We start from the raw sequence: 18,492 nt of genomic DNA, 5'->3' as shown, positions 1-18,492 counted from the left end.
TCTTATCTTGTATTGTAGCCCTCGTTTTTAAGACTGAGAAAAAAAAGGACTTGTGATGCCTATGGTAATGAGAAAACCCTTGATAGTAAACACTTGTTCATTGTTTCAAAAGGTTTCAAAGATTTATTGTGTTCAGTGTAATTTTTTATGTTTCATGCCTGTTTCATAGTATGATTATGATCTTATTGTAAGATTTACAGGAGAGGTATTCATTTCCATCTAAATGCAACTGGAAATCAATGTAGCCATCTCATGAAACCAGGAAATTTGTGGAGAATTTAAGTGTTAAACAGGTTTGACTACTCACAGCCTTAGAAATGTGTAATAATCTGCCAGTTGTTTTCATTTAGCAGGGTCTAGTTGAACAAAAAAATTTTCCATTTGTAACAATGGATGTTCAAGTTACTTGTCAAACTCTTTTATCAACATTCACATTTTCATTCCCCCCCCCCCAAAAAAAAAAGAAGAAATGAACAGACAAGAAACTCTCATTGCATCTGTGTTTCTCTCTTGCGGCAGGTCAGCGGCAGCATTCACGCCGAGTACGAGTTGGAGTACTTGCTGCTCGAAGGCCACTGCTTCGAGCAGAACACGGGTCAGCCGCCCCGTGGCCTTCAGTTCACCCTGGGAACGGCTGCCAACCCAGTCATGGTGGACACCATAGTCATGGCAAACTTGGTGAGTGGGAGATTGTGGCTCAAGGGATTCTGACTTTCACAAGTGACATGGATGTGCATGATTGTTATTTTGATGATGCGGATGTATGATGAGGTTGTGAAGGTGATGATGATGATGACGACGACGATTACGTAAATGATTTGGTGAAGATGGCTATATAGTCGAGAATAAATTTGCTAAGTAAAGAAACAATGACAAAAGTGGTGGTCATGATGATTATGACGATGATGATGATGATGGTGATAATGATGATGATGTTGATGTTGATGGTGATGGTGATGATGATGTTGATGTTGATGTGGTGTTGATGATGATGTTGATGTTGATGTCGATTTGATGTTGATGTTGATTTGTTGTTGATGTTGATGTTGATAATGTTGATGTTGATTTTGATGTTGATGTTGATTTTGATGTTGATGTTGATGACGGTGATGTTGATGTTGATGATGATGTTGATTTTGATGTTGATGTTGATGATGTTGACATTGACGATGATGTTGATGTTGACGTTGATTTTGATGTTGATGCTGATGCTGATGTTGATGTTGATGTTGATGTTGATGTTGATGTTGATGTTGATGCTGATATTGATGTTGATGTTGATGCTGATGTTGATGTTGATGTTGATGTTGATGCTGATGTTGATGATGTTGGCATTGACATTGATGTTGATGATGATGTTGATGTTGATGTTGATGGCGACAGTTCAGCGGTAATAATGTTGGTGGTGTTTGGCAAAGATGATGATACAGTTTGTGTTTCACACATTAAGGTGATGGCACAAAGCTGAGTGTCCATCTGACAGTGCCACTCCAACACATAGGTCTTTCATTCTCTCTGTTTATACCCTGATAGGGCTACTTGCAACTTAAGGCCAACCCTGGGGCATGGATGCTGAGACTTCGCCAGGGGCGATCGGCAGATATATATGAAGTGGCAAGGTAAGAGATTGTACTCCAGAACCGTCATTTCTTTTTCATCTTAATTTCTTCTGTAGGCCTACTCTGAGGAATTTCTCAGTGTATGCTTAAGTTCCCCTGACATAGTGAGGATTTGTGTGTTTGTGTGTATGTGTGTCTGTGTGTGTGTGTGTGTGTGTTTCTATCGGTTCTTTTAATTGGCAGACTTTGATGCTTATTTCTCAGTATTGTTATGATAGATACCTCTATGCTACGTGGAATCTTACGATCATCTATTTCCACATGAGGAAGGGACAAGGCTACTGTCTTCAATTTAGATAAAAGTAGGAGTAACAGGACTGCAAGCACTTCAAGTATAGCCAAGTATAATACAGATCAAATTACCACATCAGTGATCAATGAGACGGTATACACACAATGTTCATGTATATTATTGCAAACTTTTATCCTCTGCTGTTTACATCCAAAAGAGCACACCCCATTTGACCCAGGATGGTCATTTTCGTGATCAATAGAGAGGTTCTGTTGTTTGAAGAACATGTTAGGCAAGGTCCCGCTACGGGAAACTATGCATAATTTCACTGTGCAGTATTTCTTATCATAGTTCAAGCAGTGTGACTACAAACTTCACAAGAAGTTACCACTGAATTATCCTGCATGCACTTCAGAAGTTTTTCACTTCTCATAAGACTACACATCGATTTGTGTAGTGTGACCGCATGCGGCTGAAACTTTGAAAAGTTTGTAACGTGACAATAGATCCATTCATGATGTTTACACACATTGTGCATTTTTGTATGCTGTTGTGCATTTGTCCTTCTTTCCTGTAAGAGACCAAAACTGTGGGTAGTTTCGCACCACTGTAACCATGCATAGTTTCATTGGTAGTGTGAGTGTGTGCGCAAACTTTTGGACATTATAGGGAAGCAAACTATGCATGTAGTTTCGCATAGTGTGATTACGGCTGTTCAATGTTAGCAAGGTCTGCAAGTTACAGGCATGTTAAAAATGCCAGAAACTGGATTCTTTTCTCACCCCAGTCATGAAGGCACCGACTCAACAGAAGGCAGCGATGATGTGCAGGTTGTCATGAACAGCTTCAAGGCCAAAATAGTTAGATTGAAGGTAAGCTAGTTGTATCTATCCTTTTCAGACTCCAAAGAGTGGAATTCACAAAAGGAGTTTAAACCTAGTCCGTGAATCATGCATATTTTGATTTGATATACATTGTATGAAAGAAAATACAAAGAAAATTCAAGATAATTTCACTTTTGTAGCATAATGAAAGAGAACTTGACTTTAATCTCTCTTTCAGAAAGCAGGGAAATAATATCACCTCTACATCAGTAACAAGTCAAGGAATGTGTATTTTTCTCAAAAAATGAAATTTTGTGAAATTCTCTCAGTTCAGTAATAGGGAACAAGGGTTTTAGCGGTAGATAATTTGTATTTAGTGAGCATCTTGTCATGTGTGCCAATAGGCAAAGTTGGTGCAGTAAAGGGGTATAAATGTTTTTTCTCAGTATGGCCCCAATGGTAAACTTCTTGGTCAAAAGTTTTAGGAGTAATGTAACTGTGGTGTATCAGATCAGCAATCAAGCATATCAAACATTAATTTTCAATGATAGGAGTTCTTGAAAAATCAATATGTCAAATTTTAATCGGATGTCATGTGAATTGCCAAATTTAAATGGCAGTCAACATTTTAAATTTCAGTTGGATGGCAGGTGGAATGTCAAATTTCAATGAGGTGACAGGTGGAATGTCAAATTTCAATGGGTGACAGTTGGAATGTCAAATTCCAGTGGGTAGCAGGTGGAATGTCACATTTCAATAAGGTGACAGGTGGAATGTCAAATTTCAATGGGTGACAGTTGGAATGTCAAATTTCAACAAGATGACAGGTGGAATGTCAAATTTCAATGAGGTGACAGATGGAATGTCAAATTTCAATGAAGTGACAGATGGAGTGTTAAATTTCAATGCGGTGACAGTTGGAATGTCAAATTTCAATGAGATGACAGATGGAATGTCAAATTTAAGTGGATGACAGGTGGAATGTCAAATTTCAATGGGTGACAGGTGGAACGTCAAATTTCAATGAGGTGGCAGGTGAAATGTCAAATTTCAATGGGGTGACAGGTGGAATGTCAAATATCAATGGGGAGACAGGTGGAATGTCAAATTTCAATGAGAGACAGGTGGAATGTCAAATTTCAATGAGAGACAGGTGGAATGTCAAATTTCAGTGGGTGACAGGTGGAATGTAAAATTTCAATCAGTGGCTGATGAAATGTCAAATTTCAATGGATGGCAGGTGAAAAAGAAGCCAGATATGCAGCACGAGGATCTTCTCTCCAGTGACTCGGGGAAGAACGGCCAAGACGGGGGTGGCGGCGGAGGGATCTGGGACTCCATCTCCAGCTCCATCTCGGGACTGACTGGCAGCGGCAAGACAAAAGAGGGCGCCGATGCCGGAGGAGACAGGGACAGCCAGATCAACATCTTCTCCCTGGCCTCAGGGCACCTTTACGAAAGACTCCTCAGGTAGGAATCCCATTTGTTCAGGAGAGTTGTATGGTGTGTTATGTGCAATATGAAAGAGCACCCTCCCTTGGACGCATAGCTCCATTATGCACGAGGACAATTTCTCCTATCACATATAACTGTGAAAACTCAAATGGTAGCGGCACTGTTTAATGTCCGTAACAATGTGTTAAAGATGAGCACAGCAAGAGCTCTATTTGATTGTAGAGAAAAAAACAGGGAGCACTATCTCTTTCTCCAAACAACCAGAGTTTTGTAGATTTTCTCAGCATTTGTTACATTGTGGGGAAAAGACATGTCAAGTTGCAAGCCCTGAGAATGCATTTATCTTGTGAACTGATGATGTTTTAGTCATAATAAAAAGGGACAAATTAGATGCGATTGCTGCATATACCTTCTGTCTGTGCCTGCTACACAGTAACTCTGAATTACCGGAAGTGCAAAAGTCAACACCTATGGAGGTTACATGTCTGTCAAGCCAGTTCTGCTCATTCTGTTGGGTACCTGCATGCTGGTTTGAGTGGTACAATTGTTAAATAACTGCCACCTGTAAAAGGCTTCGTTTCGTATTCTCCTTTATATGCAGCTGTATATAGGTTTTGTTGTTGTTGTTTGTTTGTTTCAGAATCATGATGCTGAGTGTTCTGAAGCACACCAAGTCACCGGTCAAGTTCTGGTTCCTCAAGAACTATCTCTCGCCAACTTTCAAGGTCAGTCAGCGGTCAGCAAAGTGAATGAGTCCTTCTGTCTGGCTACTTTGAAGTAGATTCGTCTCTGTACCAAAAAAAAGTTGGCCAGTATCAATTCTGTTTTATCTTTTGTTATATTGCCCCCTTGGAATCAAGTGAACCAGGGGCCTGTTTCATAAAACTTGTCATCAGTGACAAGTTGTCATAGATGTGACAAGCTACTGAAATCCTTGCAGCTGATTAGCTTAGAGCAAATTTGTCATAGAAATGTGGCAGTTGTCACTGATGACAAGTTTTATGAAACAGGCCCCGAGAAGGCAAATAGGAAGTACATGTATGGTGCCCCTTATGTCAAAACTTCCAAGGGTTGCAGATCATAAAGAATAACTGTGGTTGTGGCTTTGTAATTGTTTATCCTCCGAGGATCACTACATCAAAATGCTATTTACATTGTGCACTACTGTAAAAGTGGAAATTTTCACGCAACCACAAAGAAGCTCAAAAATAAAAGCACGCGAATATATTTGCTTGCCATATGTTCCATTCGTTTATATCTTGATTCCACGGAATCAAGATAAGAAACGCGAAACTCTTCTTATACCTGGCGGAGCGTGAAAATATCCAATTTTACAGTATTCAAGTTGCCATCCCAAAGGCAAGAGTCAATGCTTCAACACCTCTTTTGAGCAGTGCTGCAATTAATTTTACAGAGAAATATTACCGTTATGCTTGAAGAATATGTTGCCAATTTAAGGATCAATTATGTAGTGATTAAGAAACTTATGGTAATTCTGCAGCCAGTGCACAAACTGTTATACGACCAAAATAGTGTTACATATGAAAAAAAAAAAGGGACAATTTTGCTCATTCTACTTTGTGGTTTACCAAGAATGAAGAGTTAGCAATGAAAAAAACACGGGACAAATGACAGAAACATGTTTTCTATGACTCAATGGGCTAAAGAGTAGAATATGAGACAAAAGTTACGGCTATCATTTTTTAGTGAAAAAGAAAACAAAAATAATCGAAAGCCTCTTTAGAATTAAGTCCTAAACTATGTATTTTATTGTCCAGTCATTTGGTGTGTTGCCCTGTCAAGAACAGCTAATATTGCTTAGTGCTCATGAAATTGTACAGGTACAATAAGGAATGATTTGTAAGATAATTTTACGTTTTTGTCTTCACTCTTCTAGTTGTAAAAAGTATAGTGTGTTTGAGACTGACACAGAGTCATATGGGATCTAATTTCTCTATGTGAACAGGAAAGTATTCCACACATGGCCAAGGAATATAACTTTGAGTATGAACTGGTCCAGTATAAATGGCCCCGGTGGTTACATCAGCAGACGGAGAAACAGAGGGTCATTTGGGGGTAAGTGAATATATATATGCCTCTTTTATGTATTTATGCATGCTCGACCATCCACGTTTCTTGATGACTTTTCTTTTTTTTCCAAAAAATTCATATGAATTGGCATGTTGAAATTTAGACCCTGTTGTTTGTGGTGATGCTGCTCACAGTGTTCCACCTTTTGTAGGATTAAAGTTCATTTTTTTAGTTAGTATCTTGCGTGCACACTGCAGATGGCATTTTGTGATGATTGTTGTTGAAATTGTGGTTCTCTAGTGTATGACAGTCAAATCTAGACTCTTTTTTGTTGTTGTTGTTGTTGTTGTTGAAGATGCTGCCCTTGGAATTCCGTGTTTTACCAGGTCAAAGGTCATAATGAGGTTGCTGAATTGTATACACTATACAGACCACACATTTTTAGAATATTTCTTTTTGCTGTGGTATGCAGGCCCATCATGTTATACTTTTAACCCCTACCAGAGGGATACACTTCTAGCACATGGCAATGGATATTTCTACTTATTATGGCAAAAGGGTATATCTGCAGATATGCCCTTCTGCCAAATCTTTTTATCAATGTCATTGTGTAAATACAGGGGTGTATCTACAGAAATGCCTTTTTTTTTTTTTTTTTTTTGCTGGGTCATTAGGGACATAATTGCTTAAAAAAAGTAGGTATAGCCCCCGAATATCTTGAACACAAAAGCTGATGAGAATTGGCTTAATGAAAATTTCAAGCCTCACAGCCTGCAATGTACCAAATGGAAAAAAAAGAAGAAGTATTTTTCACCCTCAGATTCTGGTAGCAAACCACGGCCAAATTACGCTATGCATGTGTTCTCTCCCACAGCTACAAGATCCTCTTCCTTGATGTCCTCTTCCCGCTCAACATCAAGAAGATCATCTTTGTCGACGCTGATCAAATCGTCAGAGCCGACATGCAGGAGCTGGCTGACTTTGACCTTAAGGGGGCACCCTACGGCTACGTGCCGTTCTGCGACAGCCGACGAGAAATGGACGGATTCCGCTTCTGGAAGTCGGGTTACTGGGCCAACCATTTGGCAGGAAGAAAATACCACATTAGGTTAGTATTTACACAGCGTATGCAATTACTAAACTGTAACTACTGAATTGCAATTCCTACAGTATGTTCAAAAGGAGTTTTGACAAATAAGGGGAAATCAGACAAACAGAATGATGAAATTCATGTCAAAATCTGACATAAATTCAGAAAGTGACACAATTTCACATTTTCAGTGAATAGTGATATTGGTTGCTACCACACTTGCAATTAAAAGCGGCAATAAGTTTTCATCACCTCACAACTTTTCCGTCTGTTTAAATACAAGTTCTTTTAATACAGAAATCATGTTTTAAGTACTAATGTAGCAACTGCAGCAGTTTTGCGAGGCTAGTGCATGACGACAATAATCTGTTGCTGAGAACACAACTTACTCTTTTTTATTTTATTGAGAAAAAAAGAAGTTTAGTGAAGATATATGTACATTGTCATAAATTTTATTTCTTTTTTAAGAATACTTTGAATACTTTGTACTATCATATGATGAAAATATCAGACATTTGATAAAATTTCTATTTAGACAGATTACCAGATGGTTAACCTTAGTATGCATTTTTGGTTTATTATTGGTTTTCATTGGCTCACTAGAATATTTCTAAATTGAGTTTGTGTAACTGGACAATTCTTGCAGCTGTTCATTAGGTGTATCCAAAGACGCATTCTCCCTCGTCTTTCCTTCTAGTGCCCTCTATGTCGTGGACCTGGTGAAATTCCGCAAAATAGCAGCAGGTGATCGGCTGAGGGGGCAGTACCAGGCACTGAGTCAGGATCCAAACAGTTTAGCTAATCTTGACCAGGTAAGAGAATCAATCTTGGTGCATCATCCAAACAAATATTTAATGGGTGGTTAACAATCCGTACATGTTGTCAACCTTCTGTCAATTATTTTTGTATCGATCTTAAAAAAAAAAAAAAAAAAAAATACAGTGAAGGCGTACAATTCTCACCGCTTTGCCATGGCCAATGTGGAATAGTCTGTGTACCGACCATTTTGAAAAGCATACATGTAATTTGTTGTTGTTGTTGTTGTTGTTATACAGAATTGAGAAGTTAACATGAGCAAGGTTCTCTGAATGTGTATCTAATTTTGTCCAACTTTGCTTAGGGAAAGAAATTGAAATGATAAGGGGACACTAGAAACATGTCACGTCACATCACAATTTTCTGTTGTCTGTCAAAACTGGCGAAAATTCAATTTTCCTGCTATAAAAGTGTAAGGCATAATATTATTCCTGGCTGAATTACTTGAAACTGATGATCAGTCAGATATATTAGAATTTGAAACTGGAACTCTGTAACTACTAACCTTTTTCTCCTGTCTTGTATAGGACCTGCCAAACAACATGATCCACCAGGTGGCGATAAGAAGTCTGCCACAGGAGTGGCTCTACTGTGAGACGTGGTGCCATGAATCAGAGAAACCTAGAGCCAAAACTATAGACTTGGTGAGCATCGTCTTGTACACCGTTAACCCTTCCACACCTCAGCTGCCTGTGTCCTCCCCTCACAGAAATTGCCAAATCCCCGTTAGCCACCCTTAACCCACTTAGTGCTTGGGACTAGTGTTTACTATGCTATGGTGTTTTCTGTACCAATCATCACTCATAAAGCACAAAAAGGGTCAAAGTTCTATTCTAGACCAGATTAATGTTAGTCTGAAAAGAAAGAGTAAAATATAAAGTGCAATAGTGAAAATTTGATCAAAATTGGATGAAAATTCACAAAGTTCTGGAATTGTGTAGCTTGGCTTATTTTCGCCTGACAGTTCTTGACTGGTTGATACGAGTATGCAAATGAGTGAGCTGAGATGTTGTTGCCTCACAATTTTCCATTGTTTGCGTACAAAAACTGACCGAAATTCAATATTCTGCAGTTAAAGGTATTATTTACAATTTGAAAGCAATTTGCAAGTGACAGAAACAACCAATGTTAAAATGTTAATCAGTATGTTCAATCTTGAGTATTGTTAGATATACAAAATGTGAACGATAATCTGAAATCTTTAAAGGCTTCCGTGGTGGTGGAACGTTGGGTGGTTGAAGGTTTAACGGTGCCTTCTACCACCCAATGTAATGAAATCGCATTTAGAACAAACCATCTACATGTACTCTCACCACTCCTCAAAAAAATGAAAAAGCAAAACAAAACAAAACAAAACATATAAGCAAGGAAGAAAATGTTAGCCTACAACTTTCTTTTGCAGTGCAACTTTATAGATAACAGTGTACTCTACTTGAGCTCAGTAGTGTGTAGTGTTTAAATGACATATATTTCACCTTTGATTTGTCTTTTCTTTTTTTTTTTCCAGTGCAATAATCCTCTTACCAAGGAACCTAAATTAAAGGCTGCTGTAAGGATAGCTCCAGAGTGGGTTGACTATGATAACGAAATAAAAAATCTACTCGAGAGGATAGCAAATGATACGTCAGAAGATGAAACATCAGAGAACATTAAAGGTGAGTAATTCATATCGTAAAACAAGAGATTTGATTCACTTTACAGAGAGAATGACAGCTTCTACCCACCTTGAATACACCCACTGTAAAAGTGAATATTTTCTTTAATTTAATTTTTCTACCCTGATCTGCCGAGTACGATGAATTTCGTATCTTTGTAATTCTGTGGAGTCAAGACATTATGCAGTGGTATGCATAACAAGCAAAAAATATTTGCATGTTTTTATTTTTGCACTAGTTTCTGGTCACAAGATATGTGCCAAAATTTCCACCCCACAAAAATGTCCACTCTTACGTTGTTGCATGCCTGCAAACATGAATCTTAAATGTAATATTACTGTAGATGCATTAATTTCTCGTGTTTGTCATTAGGCGAGAAACATGGGATGTTAAAATCAAAACAAAACAAAAATGGTGAAACTGTTTCAAGACTTTAATGCTTGCATAATGCCTATCAATGCATAAGAAGAGACAAAAAAAAAGACAAAAAAAAGACAGGCAGAATTAAAGCTGAGATGCCAATACATGGACTCAAACAATTTTTTAAAACAGTATGAAGTATTCAAACATCCATTTATTGCCAGATGCACTAGATGTAAAATATAACTGAGTATGACCAGAAATACCCATATTCATTAATGAAGTAACACTAATTAGGACAAGTTTAGTTAATTTCTGTAACCCCACGTATGCCAACTGTGCGTGATTGCTGCATTTGTTTTTCTTTGTCTCTCGATATCTTTCTTTTTCAGACGAACACACAGAATTATGATGACAGCTGTCCGTCTCTGTGGTGATTGTACAGTAGTGCGATATTGTAAATAGTGGGAGTTATTTTAGTATGTCGGGAAAAAATGGCAAATTATTTAAAAAAAGACAAATTGCAAAGGTTCTAACAGTAGGCATAATGAATGACCACTGGCTTTTGAAGGCATGCAGCATAAGTGGATTAATTTTTCTTGCTCGTTTGAAAAAGGTGAGTTTTATGTGTGATTAATTTCGCTGATAGTCCAACGCAGTGCTGATGATAGAACAAATCTTCATGGACGAAATACAGTATACACAGAACATTGGCATCATGTTTGTACACTGGCATCAAATTGTGCAGAATGCACAAAAATTTCACGCTGGGAAATATTTCACCTTGGGGGTACCAGCCTGTATGAATGTCACATTGAACATCGGCTTCTTACTTTGCTCTTTCGTGCCATGCTGATGTCGACAATTCCGCATTATTCAAGCGAACACACGTAGATAAACCTACCAACAGTTAGCAGTAAAGTGCAGTGAGATACAAGAATCCTTGTGCAAAGAGCTTGCAGTCATGATTCAGATAATGTTTGAATGCTTGACCAGCCAAATCTTCAACAATCTTTGATAAATGCTGTGAAGGTCATTGTCAGATTTTTGTAAACATGGATAATGTGTTTGATTCTTTGTCTCGAAGTCTTGGGACTCAAGTTTCCTTCAGAAGTAGAATTGTCAATGCATACCTTGTGGCCATAATTGTACTAGGGTTTTCCACTTTTAGAATGCAATTTAAATGAATTGCATTGACCAGCAAAATTGTTATTATGTCCATGATATAAATATTTAAAAGAATTCTTTTTTTTTTCTCACCTCAACATTAATCTTTAAGCTTGACTTTATTTTGAAAAGCTTGACTTCATTTTGAAATGTAATATTTTCAACATCCTACATCAAAGGTTGATGTCAGTTTCACATAGTTAGGCATCATATTCGTAGTAACTTCTTTATTTATTTCACTTTTCTCTCTCTCGGATATATGATATTTCTCTTCCTGTGCAATTTTATTGCTGTGACAATTTCTGTTTGAGAGGAAAAAGAAAACAATCAATTTATGCCAGTGGAATTAATATTCCTAACCAGTGGGCCAACCTATATTTTTTGTAAATGAGATCAGCTCAATGTAAACTTGTATTTAGAAGAAGCCGTTGTGGTGAAGTTGATTGGAATTAAATCTCAGTGGGTGAGTGTATTCAGTGAGTGTACAGTTGCAGTGTCAGTGCCAACACCAAATTAATTTATCTCATCAAGTCCACAAAATTACATTTCTGTGATGTGATATTGTATCTTTCATTACAATTGTCATTATTTATTGCTAGTACAGTATTTCATAAAGTAGACAAAAAACTTCTCTCTCACTCACTTGAACCCTGTTTTTTTCCCCACATGCCATTGCCTTTTTCTGTTTCATAATTATTAAAAGCCTCTGACTTGCAAAGTTTAAAACTGATCCTAAAGTTGGCAACCCATTTTAAAAAATCATAGTAAGAATTTGCAAATTTGTGCAAGTGCATATTCATACTTATTTAAAGTCTATGGCAGATTTTACATTTCAAGAGCCATGTCAATGATTTTGATTCCCAGTGATACTATATTTGATAAAATATGAAATTTTGTATCAATTATAGTCTCAGTGGTTAAATCATACACATGCAAAGTACGTGTATTTCACACATCTCAGCATCTTTGTGTGATAGCATAAGTGATGAAGGAAATGTCCACGGGCCCATTGTACTTTGAACATCTTGTACTAATGTATTTTTGCTCATGACTTTGCATTGCATTTCTCACTCATTCGGCACATACGTACAATATGTATTTCGTGCAATTCTGTATGTTGTGTAATTCAGGAAGAACTTGGCGATGTGTGTACTTCGAATGTGCGAAATGCCGACAACTCGCGCTCGTTGATTAATGTTTTTTTAAGGCGATGAGAACGAGAATCATTTTTGTATTGGAAAAATCTTGTACTTTATATTTTGTAATGGTATTCCATATTATGGAGATGTTGTATGTCTGCATCGTTAGCATACATTTGTAGTTAGTCCATGGAGTGATGTTCAGTTGAAATTGCACTACTCGACTGGGCCAGTTAGAATTTAATTGTACCCCAGTTTGCATTAATTTAAACACTTTTTTCTTACCGTAACCTCTTCTTAGCTTATTACATTGTAACTCCCCTCTCAGTACTTTCCAGTTTTTGCAACTCTTTAAGCAGAATAACATTTTGTCTCAAAGTAGAGTTTATTGCAATCTGACTTAAAAGCAAATTAGGGATTAGAATTAGAAGTACAATTTGTATAATTGTATTCCCGAGATTTGTTTGCAATAGAAATGTTGATATAATACAACTAAAACTTCATTCGAACAATGTTTGGAATTTGAAGCTCTTCAGATTTTATAAAGCATGCTTTTATTGCATTTGAATCATTGACATAATGTGCGATAATACTACCACTGTATCTCCTGAATGCTTGATCACATCTAAAAATGAAAATCTGTATTATTTTTTATCTGCATCCGTACACTCTTTTTGTAAGTTTTAAAGAAAGAAAGAAAAAAAAAACACAAACACATGATAAATTTGATAATCTTGTGTTAATATTACCGGAAGCTTAAAGGGATGGTATAGTTTTGGTTGAGATGGGAAGTCAGATTTAACTTTTTGCAAGATGATTAGAAGTCAAATACACTGTGCATGTATATATGACACCTTACAGAGCATACAATTTTAAGAGGAACTCAACGTTTATTTGATAAAAATCGGTTTTGAAATGGCTGAGATATGTAAAAACAAAGAGATCCTAATAAAATGTGTGACCCTCCTTTTATTAGGACCACATTGCTTTTGTTTTGGGGTATCTCAGCCATTTTAAAACTAATTTTCTTCAATTGAATTGCAAATACTACCTCTGAGAATTGTATGCTCTTTGAAATTTCACATAAGTAGTTTCCACTTATCTCGCAAAATGTTAAAATCTTCTCAATCTCAACCAAAATTGTAACATCCCTTTAAACACACATAATGGTGATGGATCACATTGATCTGTTCCTCAGTTATCAACATTTACAATTAAATGTGTCTTCCACTTACATGAACGGGAAAACAGTTTGAAGTGACATTGTTGTATAAGGCCTGAATGTAATAAAGTCGTCTTACATGTCGCATGACTGTAATAGCACCGGGTTGGTTTTTTTTTGTTTTTTTTTCGTATCAATTGTGCATAGAATATTAATGGTTTCTACCAGCCTTGTGGAAGTAACTACGTTCGTCAACACTGTGAGGATATATGAAAGAATAATTAATCAAACATTGACACAAACATATTAGTGTCTTCGGTGTTCTGCTAATAGACACAATGTTAACGTAAGTAGACAACAGATCAAAGTCATGCTCTGTGAGTCGGGAATATGTTATTGAATGATGGCGTCCTACTGTACGTGCACTTTGTATGATCCTGTAGATCTGTGAAAACAGTCTCCCGGTCGACCCCTGTGTTTCACCCGTTAATGAAATATAATTCATTATAAAGATTAAATGAAGAACGTCTATAAACCTACGTGAACGGTATCCTTTCCATAATATATGATTTAAAGCAGAAGAGGCGTTTTATTTTCTTCATACAAAGTTTTACAACAATGACATTTTGCTTGTTGTATACAGCAGTTAAGAATTCTTTCAAGGCACAAAGATGTAGTAGGATTTCGTTGTTTCCACAAATGCAATTATTAGCAGACCATTTCATGTTTCATTTGTATGTCAACATATGCTTCAATTATGTTTTCATCGGATTTATATTTATATTAATCAGAAGGGTACTTCGCAACGGTGTGTGAAGGTTAAAACATGGCCAGTTCTCTACTACAGTATCATGGTGTGATGTTGATTACGTTGTACATGCATTCCGAGGTAAGATCGAGACTGAGGGATTTAATCAGCATTGTGTAAAATAAAAATGGAATGTGCACAGGCGTGGCACGCACAAAATGTCTGAAGAAATTTACAACGCGCGTGCTTTTCATTCTCAGACGATGGAACAATGACGATTAAAATTTTGAGATGAATAAGATGTGAACACATTTTCAATTGTTCTTGTACGTGTGTACACTTCTGTGTTCTCTGCTGATTATGATATAGTACATCAACGAACAACAGATGACAGTGCCGCATGTTATGGATCCCCTTTTTTTGAGGGGCTTATATATTTTGTTATTTTATTTATGCCTTTAAGCTAGAAAATGCAAATCCCAGTGTCTTTATAACTTCAAATTCGCTTGTGGAGAATACTGATGAGGTAACCTTGAGGGATTGTGTATTAGAATTTAACTTTTCCACATACAAATCTGTACAATTCATATGTTTCGCAGTGAACAAAACATCTTAGAGGCAATAATATCTGTCTGTGTGTATGTGTGTGTGTATATGTGCTTTCGTGTGCGTGTGTGCATTCGTGATGTGTGAATGTTTGGATGGGGGATGATCAGTGAGGTTGCGCCTGTGAGTAGGCCCTATGTATGTGTGTGTGTGTGTTTGCAATCTGCAATCTTCGAGAATGTTGCGAAAGCACATAAAAACTACAAAGACAGACAACCATTTAAGCCAATATCTCAAAATGTGCTGTGTGTGTGTGTGTGTGTGTGTGTGTGTGTGTGTGTGTGTGTGCGTGTGTACATGTTTGTCACGGAGGTGAGATGCGCACACCTCCGTGGTCGCTCTGTAAGTATGAAGTTGATGTGTGTAATTGGGTCTAGGGCAATTACCCCCTGGGCAATTACCCCGCACCCTTCCCCTGGCCCTAATCCTAATCCTAATCCTGAACCTAACCCTAACCCTAACCCAAACTCCTAACCCTAAACCTAACCCTAACCCTAATCTTTACTCTTACCTTACAACTAACCAGTATTTGGCCGGGGGGTAATTGCCCTCCGGGGGTAATTGCCCGGATACGGTGTAATTACGTATGAAGTCTGATGACTATAACACAATGAATTCGCGTAAATGTAGTGATATAAATTCACTATGATGGTTAACTGGGAAGAATTTATTTTCTCTGTTTACTCTGTAATCATAACTTAAGTCAGGTCAGGAGTACGAAACTGGCATATCAACTTTATGTTCGTGGTGTCTCGTCCGTCAGTACAAGGGGGGTTAAAGACTTCATATTTGTTGTGGGATAAAAACTCTGTTTCAATCTATTCACCAACGACAATCATCGAGTTTTGTCTCGAATTTGCCCGGCGGACATGCAGGCAATCACAAATAAATTGTTGAAATTTTTAGTATTCATACATAAATAATGTATCAATCTGAAAGTTGAATTGGCCGTAAGTCCACTGTCGAGCGTGAGATAGACCGTAGCAACAGTGCATCATGAAATAATTCCACTCTCAGTTCCCAACGAGCATAATAAATGTCAAAAAAGAGATACGTATATAACATCTTTGCTTCCAACTCTACCTACTTAGTAGGCTGAGCTGCTTCGTAATGATATGCGCGCATTGCGCTTCGTCGTGCCAATGGTACACGAATGCGCACATATTTTTTTTTTTTCGTCATATCCCTCCGCCCGCGCTCGAAGACGACTTGATAGCGGAAGGGTGCGGCATGGTGCAGCGCCCCCTCATCCAGGCGCTGCTGCGTATACTTTGAGTGGAAGGTCGTTGCTTGGGCTCATAGGTCAGGATGGTGCGTAGCAACCGCTGTACCTCGATGCAGACGAGTCTTCGGCGGGAAAAGTTGAGACGGTTGTGATGCATGTCTTCCAAGGCTTCGCGGATATTGCTGTCATCGAAAGGCATTCGACCAGTGATCTGCGAAACAAAATGCCAAAATTAATACTCGTTCTTCTACGTTTGTCCAGATCTACTAAACTTTTTGAATATGTAGACTTTACGACAAAATTCGGTCGTTCAGACTCATTACAATAACAATGATAACAAGCTGATACCTACTGCTAATTATAAAACGATAGATAATTGTTACAATAATTATTATCCGCTATGTCATATTATTGTAGTGCTTCTACTATACATCACTGGTTGTAGAACGTCTTGAGAGGCCGATATTCCAATTTCAAACGGAAAGTCAATACATGTATTTCAAACTCACTTTTTTCCATTTGCTGGTTTTGGTGCGAGATGATAAATCGATTTATCATGTTATGTTTACATGCATATCTGTCTAAACAAGAAACAGATTACATAATCCCCTTTTTATTTTTATTTTTTGGAACTCTCACCATAATGTATAGCACCACCCCCAAACTCCAGATATCTGCCCAGTAGGGGTCGTAAGGTATCGCCTGCAGTATCTCTGGCGAGGCGTAAGCGGCGCTGCCGCAGAAAGTCGAACACGGTTTGAAGGCTTCGTTCCACTCGCGCGCAAATCCGAAGTCAGACAGCTTGGCCGTGATGCCCGTTGGGCCCCAGTCGAGGAGAATGTTCTCACACTTAAGGTCGCGGTGGTATATACCATTGGTATGCAGGTACTCCACAGCGGATATGATTTGGGTGAAGACTGCGCGAGCTTCCGAGTCTCGGAGTGCGTGTTTCTTCTGGACGTACTCCAAAAGGTCGCCATGACGGGCGAGCTCCATGATCAAGAAGATGACGCCGTTGATCTCAAACATCTCCAGGAGCTCGATGATGTTCGGATGCCGGATGGACCGGACAATCCTCAGCTCTCGCGGCAGGAACTTCTGCTTGAATCTGGTGTTGAGGCGCGAGCGGGACACGATTTTGATGGCGACGCGGCAGTTATGGTGGTAGCTGTAGGCTCGCCGCACCTTGGCATAAGTCCCCTCGCCAAGCTTTCCTTCCAGGAGGTAGCCCCGAGTCTTTAAGACCTTTGCCGTCATCTTCACATCAAACTCAGATGGGGATTGGGGTGGCTTGGAAGACTTTTTCCTCGAATTTTGTGATTGCTTAGCATGCTCTTCAGTTTTTGTGTTATGCTTATCTGATACCTTGCTTGATTTATTTGTGGACTTCTCTTCCGTGGTGGAGCATCTCCCATGAGTTTCGCAGTGCTTCGATTGGTAATGTTTGTCCGTGACTTTCGTGCCATCGCCTTTCGGCTTGTACAGCTGGGGTACCTTGCTCGGTCGGGGTGTTTTGGGCTTGCAGACTTGAGAGGAACACACCTGCTGCTGTCTGCTTTGTCTCACTTCCTCGCGACCGCTAGCCCGCCCCGACGCCACCTTGGGCCGGCACGTTTTCTTTCCCGATGGTAATAGTGCTTTTATTTCGTCCTTTCCCGAACATGGACTCGTCAGTGTGGAAGCTCTTGAGTAACTTTTCGGTTCCGAGTTTTCCGGTGTCGCCCTCTTCTTAATTTTAACAGAAGATCTCGCAGTACTTTGGCCGGCCCCGTCAGTATTTCTCTGTATGGAGCGGAGCTTGGTGACTGTGCCGTGTTGATTTCTGTGTTCAGTTGTTACCAATCCCACCGTCACTGAGCGTTGAGAATTGTCGATTGAATTCTCCATTGTAATCACGACTTGAAGCTTGTAATTACGCCCAAGGGGAATGTTGTGCATTTCGGGGCCATTTCAGTGCAGTGCTGCCTTGCGATTTGCGTCACATGTCTGCTGTTCTTGGCCAGTATGCCCTGTCTAAGCATTAGGAATTGAAACCACCTGCACCATACTCGTATCTGGGGGCAACGCGCTTGTAAGGAGTGAGTGCGCGCTTGCGTCATGAGTTACCATTGTTGAATTTCGACGTGCGCGCGCGGAACTATGAGTACTGCTAAAACTATGTAGGTCGACTGTATTTTCGTATGGCATTATTATTACAGATTCGAATCAACTGTAATTTTTCAATCAGGCTTTATGATATTGTCCAAAGGATTTTATTGCATTATATATATATATATATATATATATATATATATATATATATATATATATATTACATATACAATGTATATACATACATGTAGTGCATAATCATATTTCGAGAT

The 18,492-nt window shown here is 38.5% G+C and overlaps 2 protein-coding genes across 2 annotated transcripts in view; one reads left to right on the top strand and one right to left on the bottom strand.

Moving 5' to 3' along the window:
- LOC140244962 (UDP-glucose:glycoprotein glucosyltransferase 1-like) overlaps positions 1–10,946 on the top strand; it is a 35,418-nt gene extending 24,472 nt beyond the window's left edge. Inside the window, exons 26-36 of the mRNA XM_072324569.1 lie at positions 520–678; positions 1,534–1,619; positions 2,639–2,723; positions 3,916–4,145; positions 4,771–4,855; positions 6,097–6,206; positions 7,036–7,269; positions 7,949–8,063; positions 8,595–8,711; positions 9,575–9,722; positions 10,475–10,946. Of these exons, the coding sequence (XP_072180670.1) occupies positions 520–678; positions 1,534–1,619; positions 2,639–2,723; positions 3,916–4,145; positions 4,771–4,855; positions 6,097–6,206; positions 7,036–7,269; positions 7,949–8,063; positions 8,595–8,711; positions 9,575–9,722; positions 10,475–10,494 (1,389 nt within the window). The 3' untranslated portion in view covers positions 10,495–10,946. The remainder of the gene's footprint in view (positions 1–519; positions 679–1,533; positions 1,620–2,638; positions 2,724–3,915; positions 4,146–4,770; positions 4,856–6,096; positions 6,207–7,035; positions 7,270–7,948; positions 8,064–8,594; positions 8,712–9,574; positions 9,723–10,474) is intronic.
- A 4,611-nt stretch (positions 10,947–15,557) lies between these two features.
- LOC140244542 (testis-specific serine/threonine-protein kinase 3-like) lies at positions 15,558–18,122 on the bottom strand. The gene is made up of 2 exons (XM_072324166.1): positions 16,769–18,122; positions 15,558–16,340 (listed from the first exon to the last, which is right to left on the bottom strand). Exons 1-2 carry the CDS (start codon positions 18,065–18,067, stop codon positions 16,083–16,085), a joined length of 1,557 nt encoding a protein of 518 aa, XP_072180267.1. The 5' UTR covers positions 18,068–18,122; the 3' UTR covers positions 15,558–16,082.
- Positions 18,123–18,492: the final 370 nt, after the last annotated feature.

The sequence above is a fragment of the Diadema setosum genome, chromosome 21 (assembly GCF_964275005.1).
Source record: "Diadema setosum chromosome 21, eeDiaSeto1, whole genome shotgun sequence".
Lineage (NCBI taxonomy): Eukaryota > Metazoa > Echinodermata > Echinoidea > Diadematoida > Diadematidae > Diadema > Diadema setosum.
This window is presented reverse-complemented; position numbering and strand designations above follow the sequence as displayed.

Excerpts from the sequence above, each read along its gene's own strand:
- LOC140244542 (XM_072324166.1), bottom strand. The coding sequence starts at position 18,067 with ATGCACAACATTCCCCTTGGGCGTAATTACAAGCTTCAAGTCGTGATT. Across the intron at positions 16,341-16,768 it reads GGGTGGTGCTATACATTATG|ATCACTGGTCGAATGCCTTT; the intron begins GTGAGAGTTCCA and ends TTTGTTTCGCAG.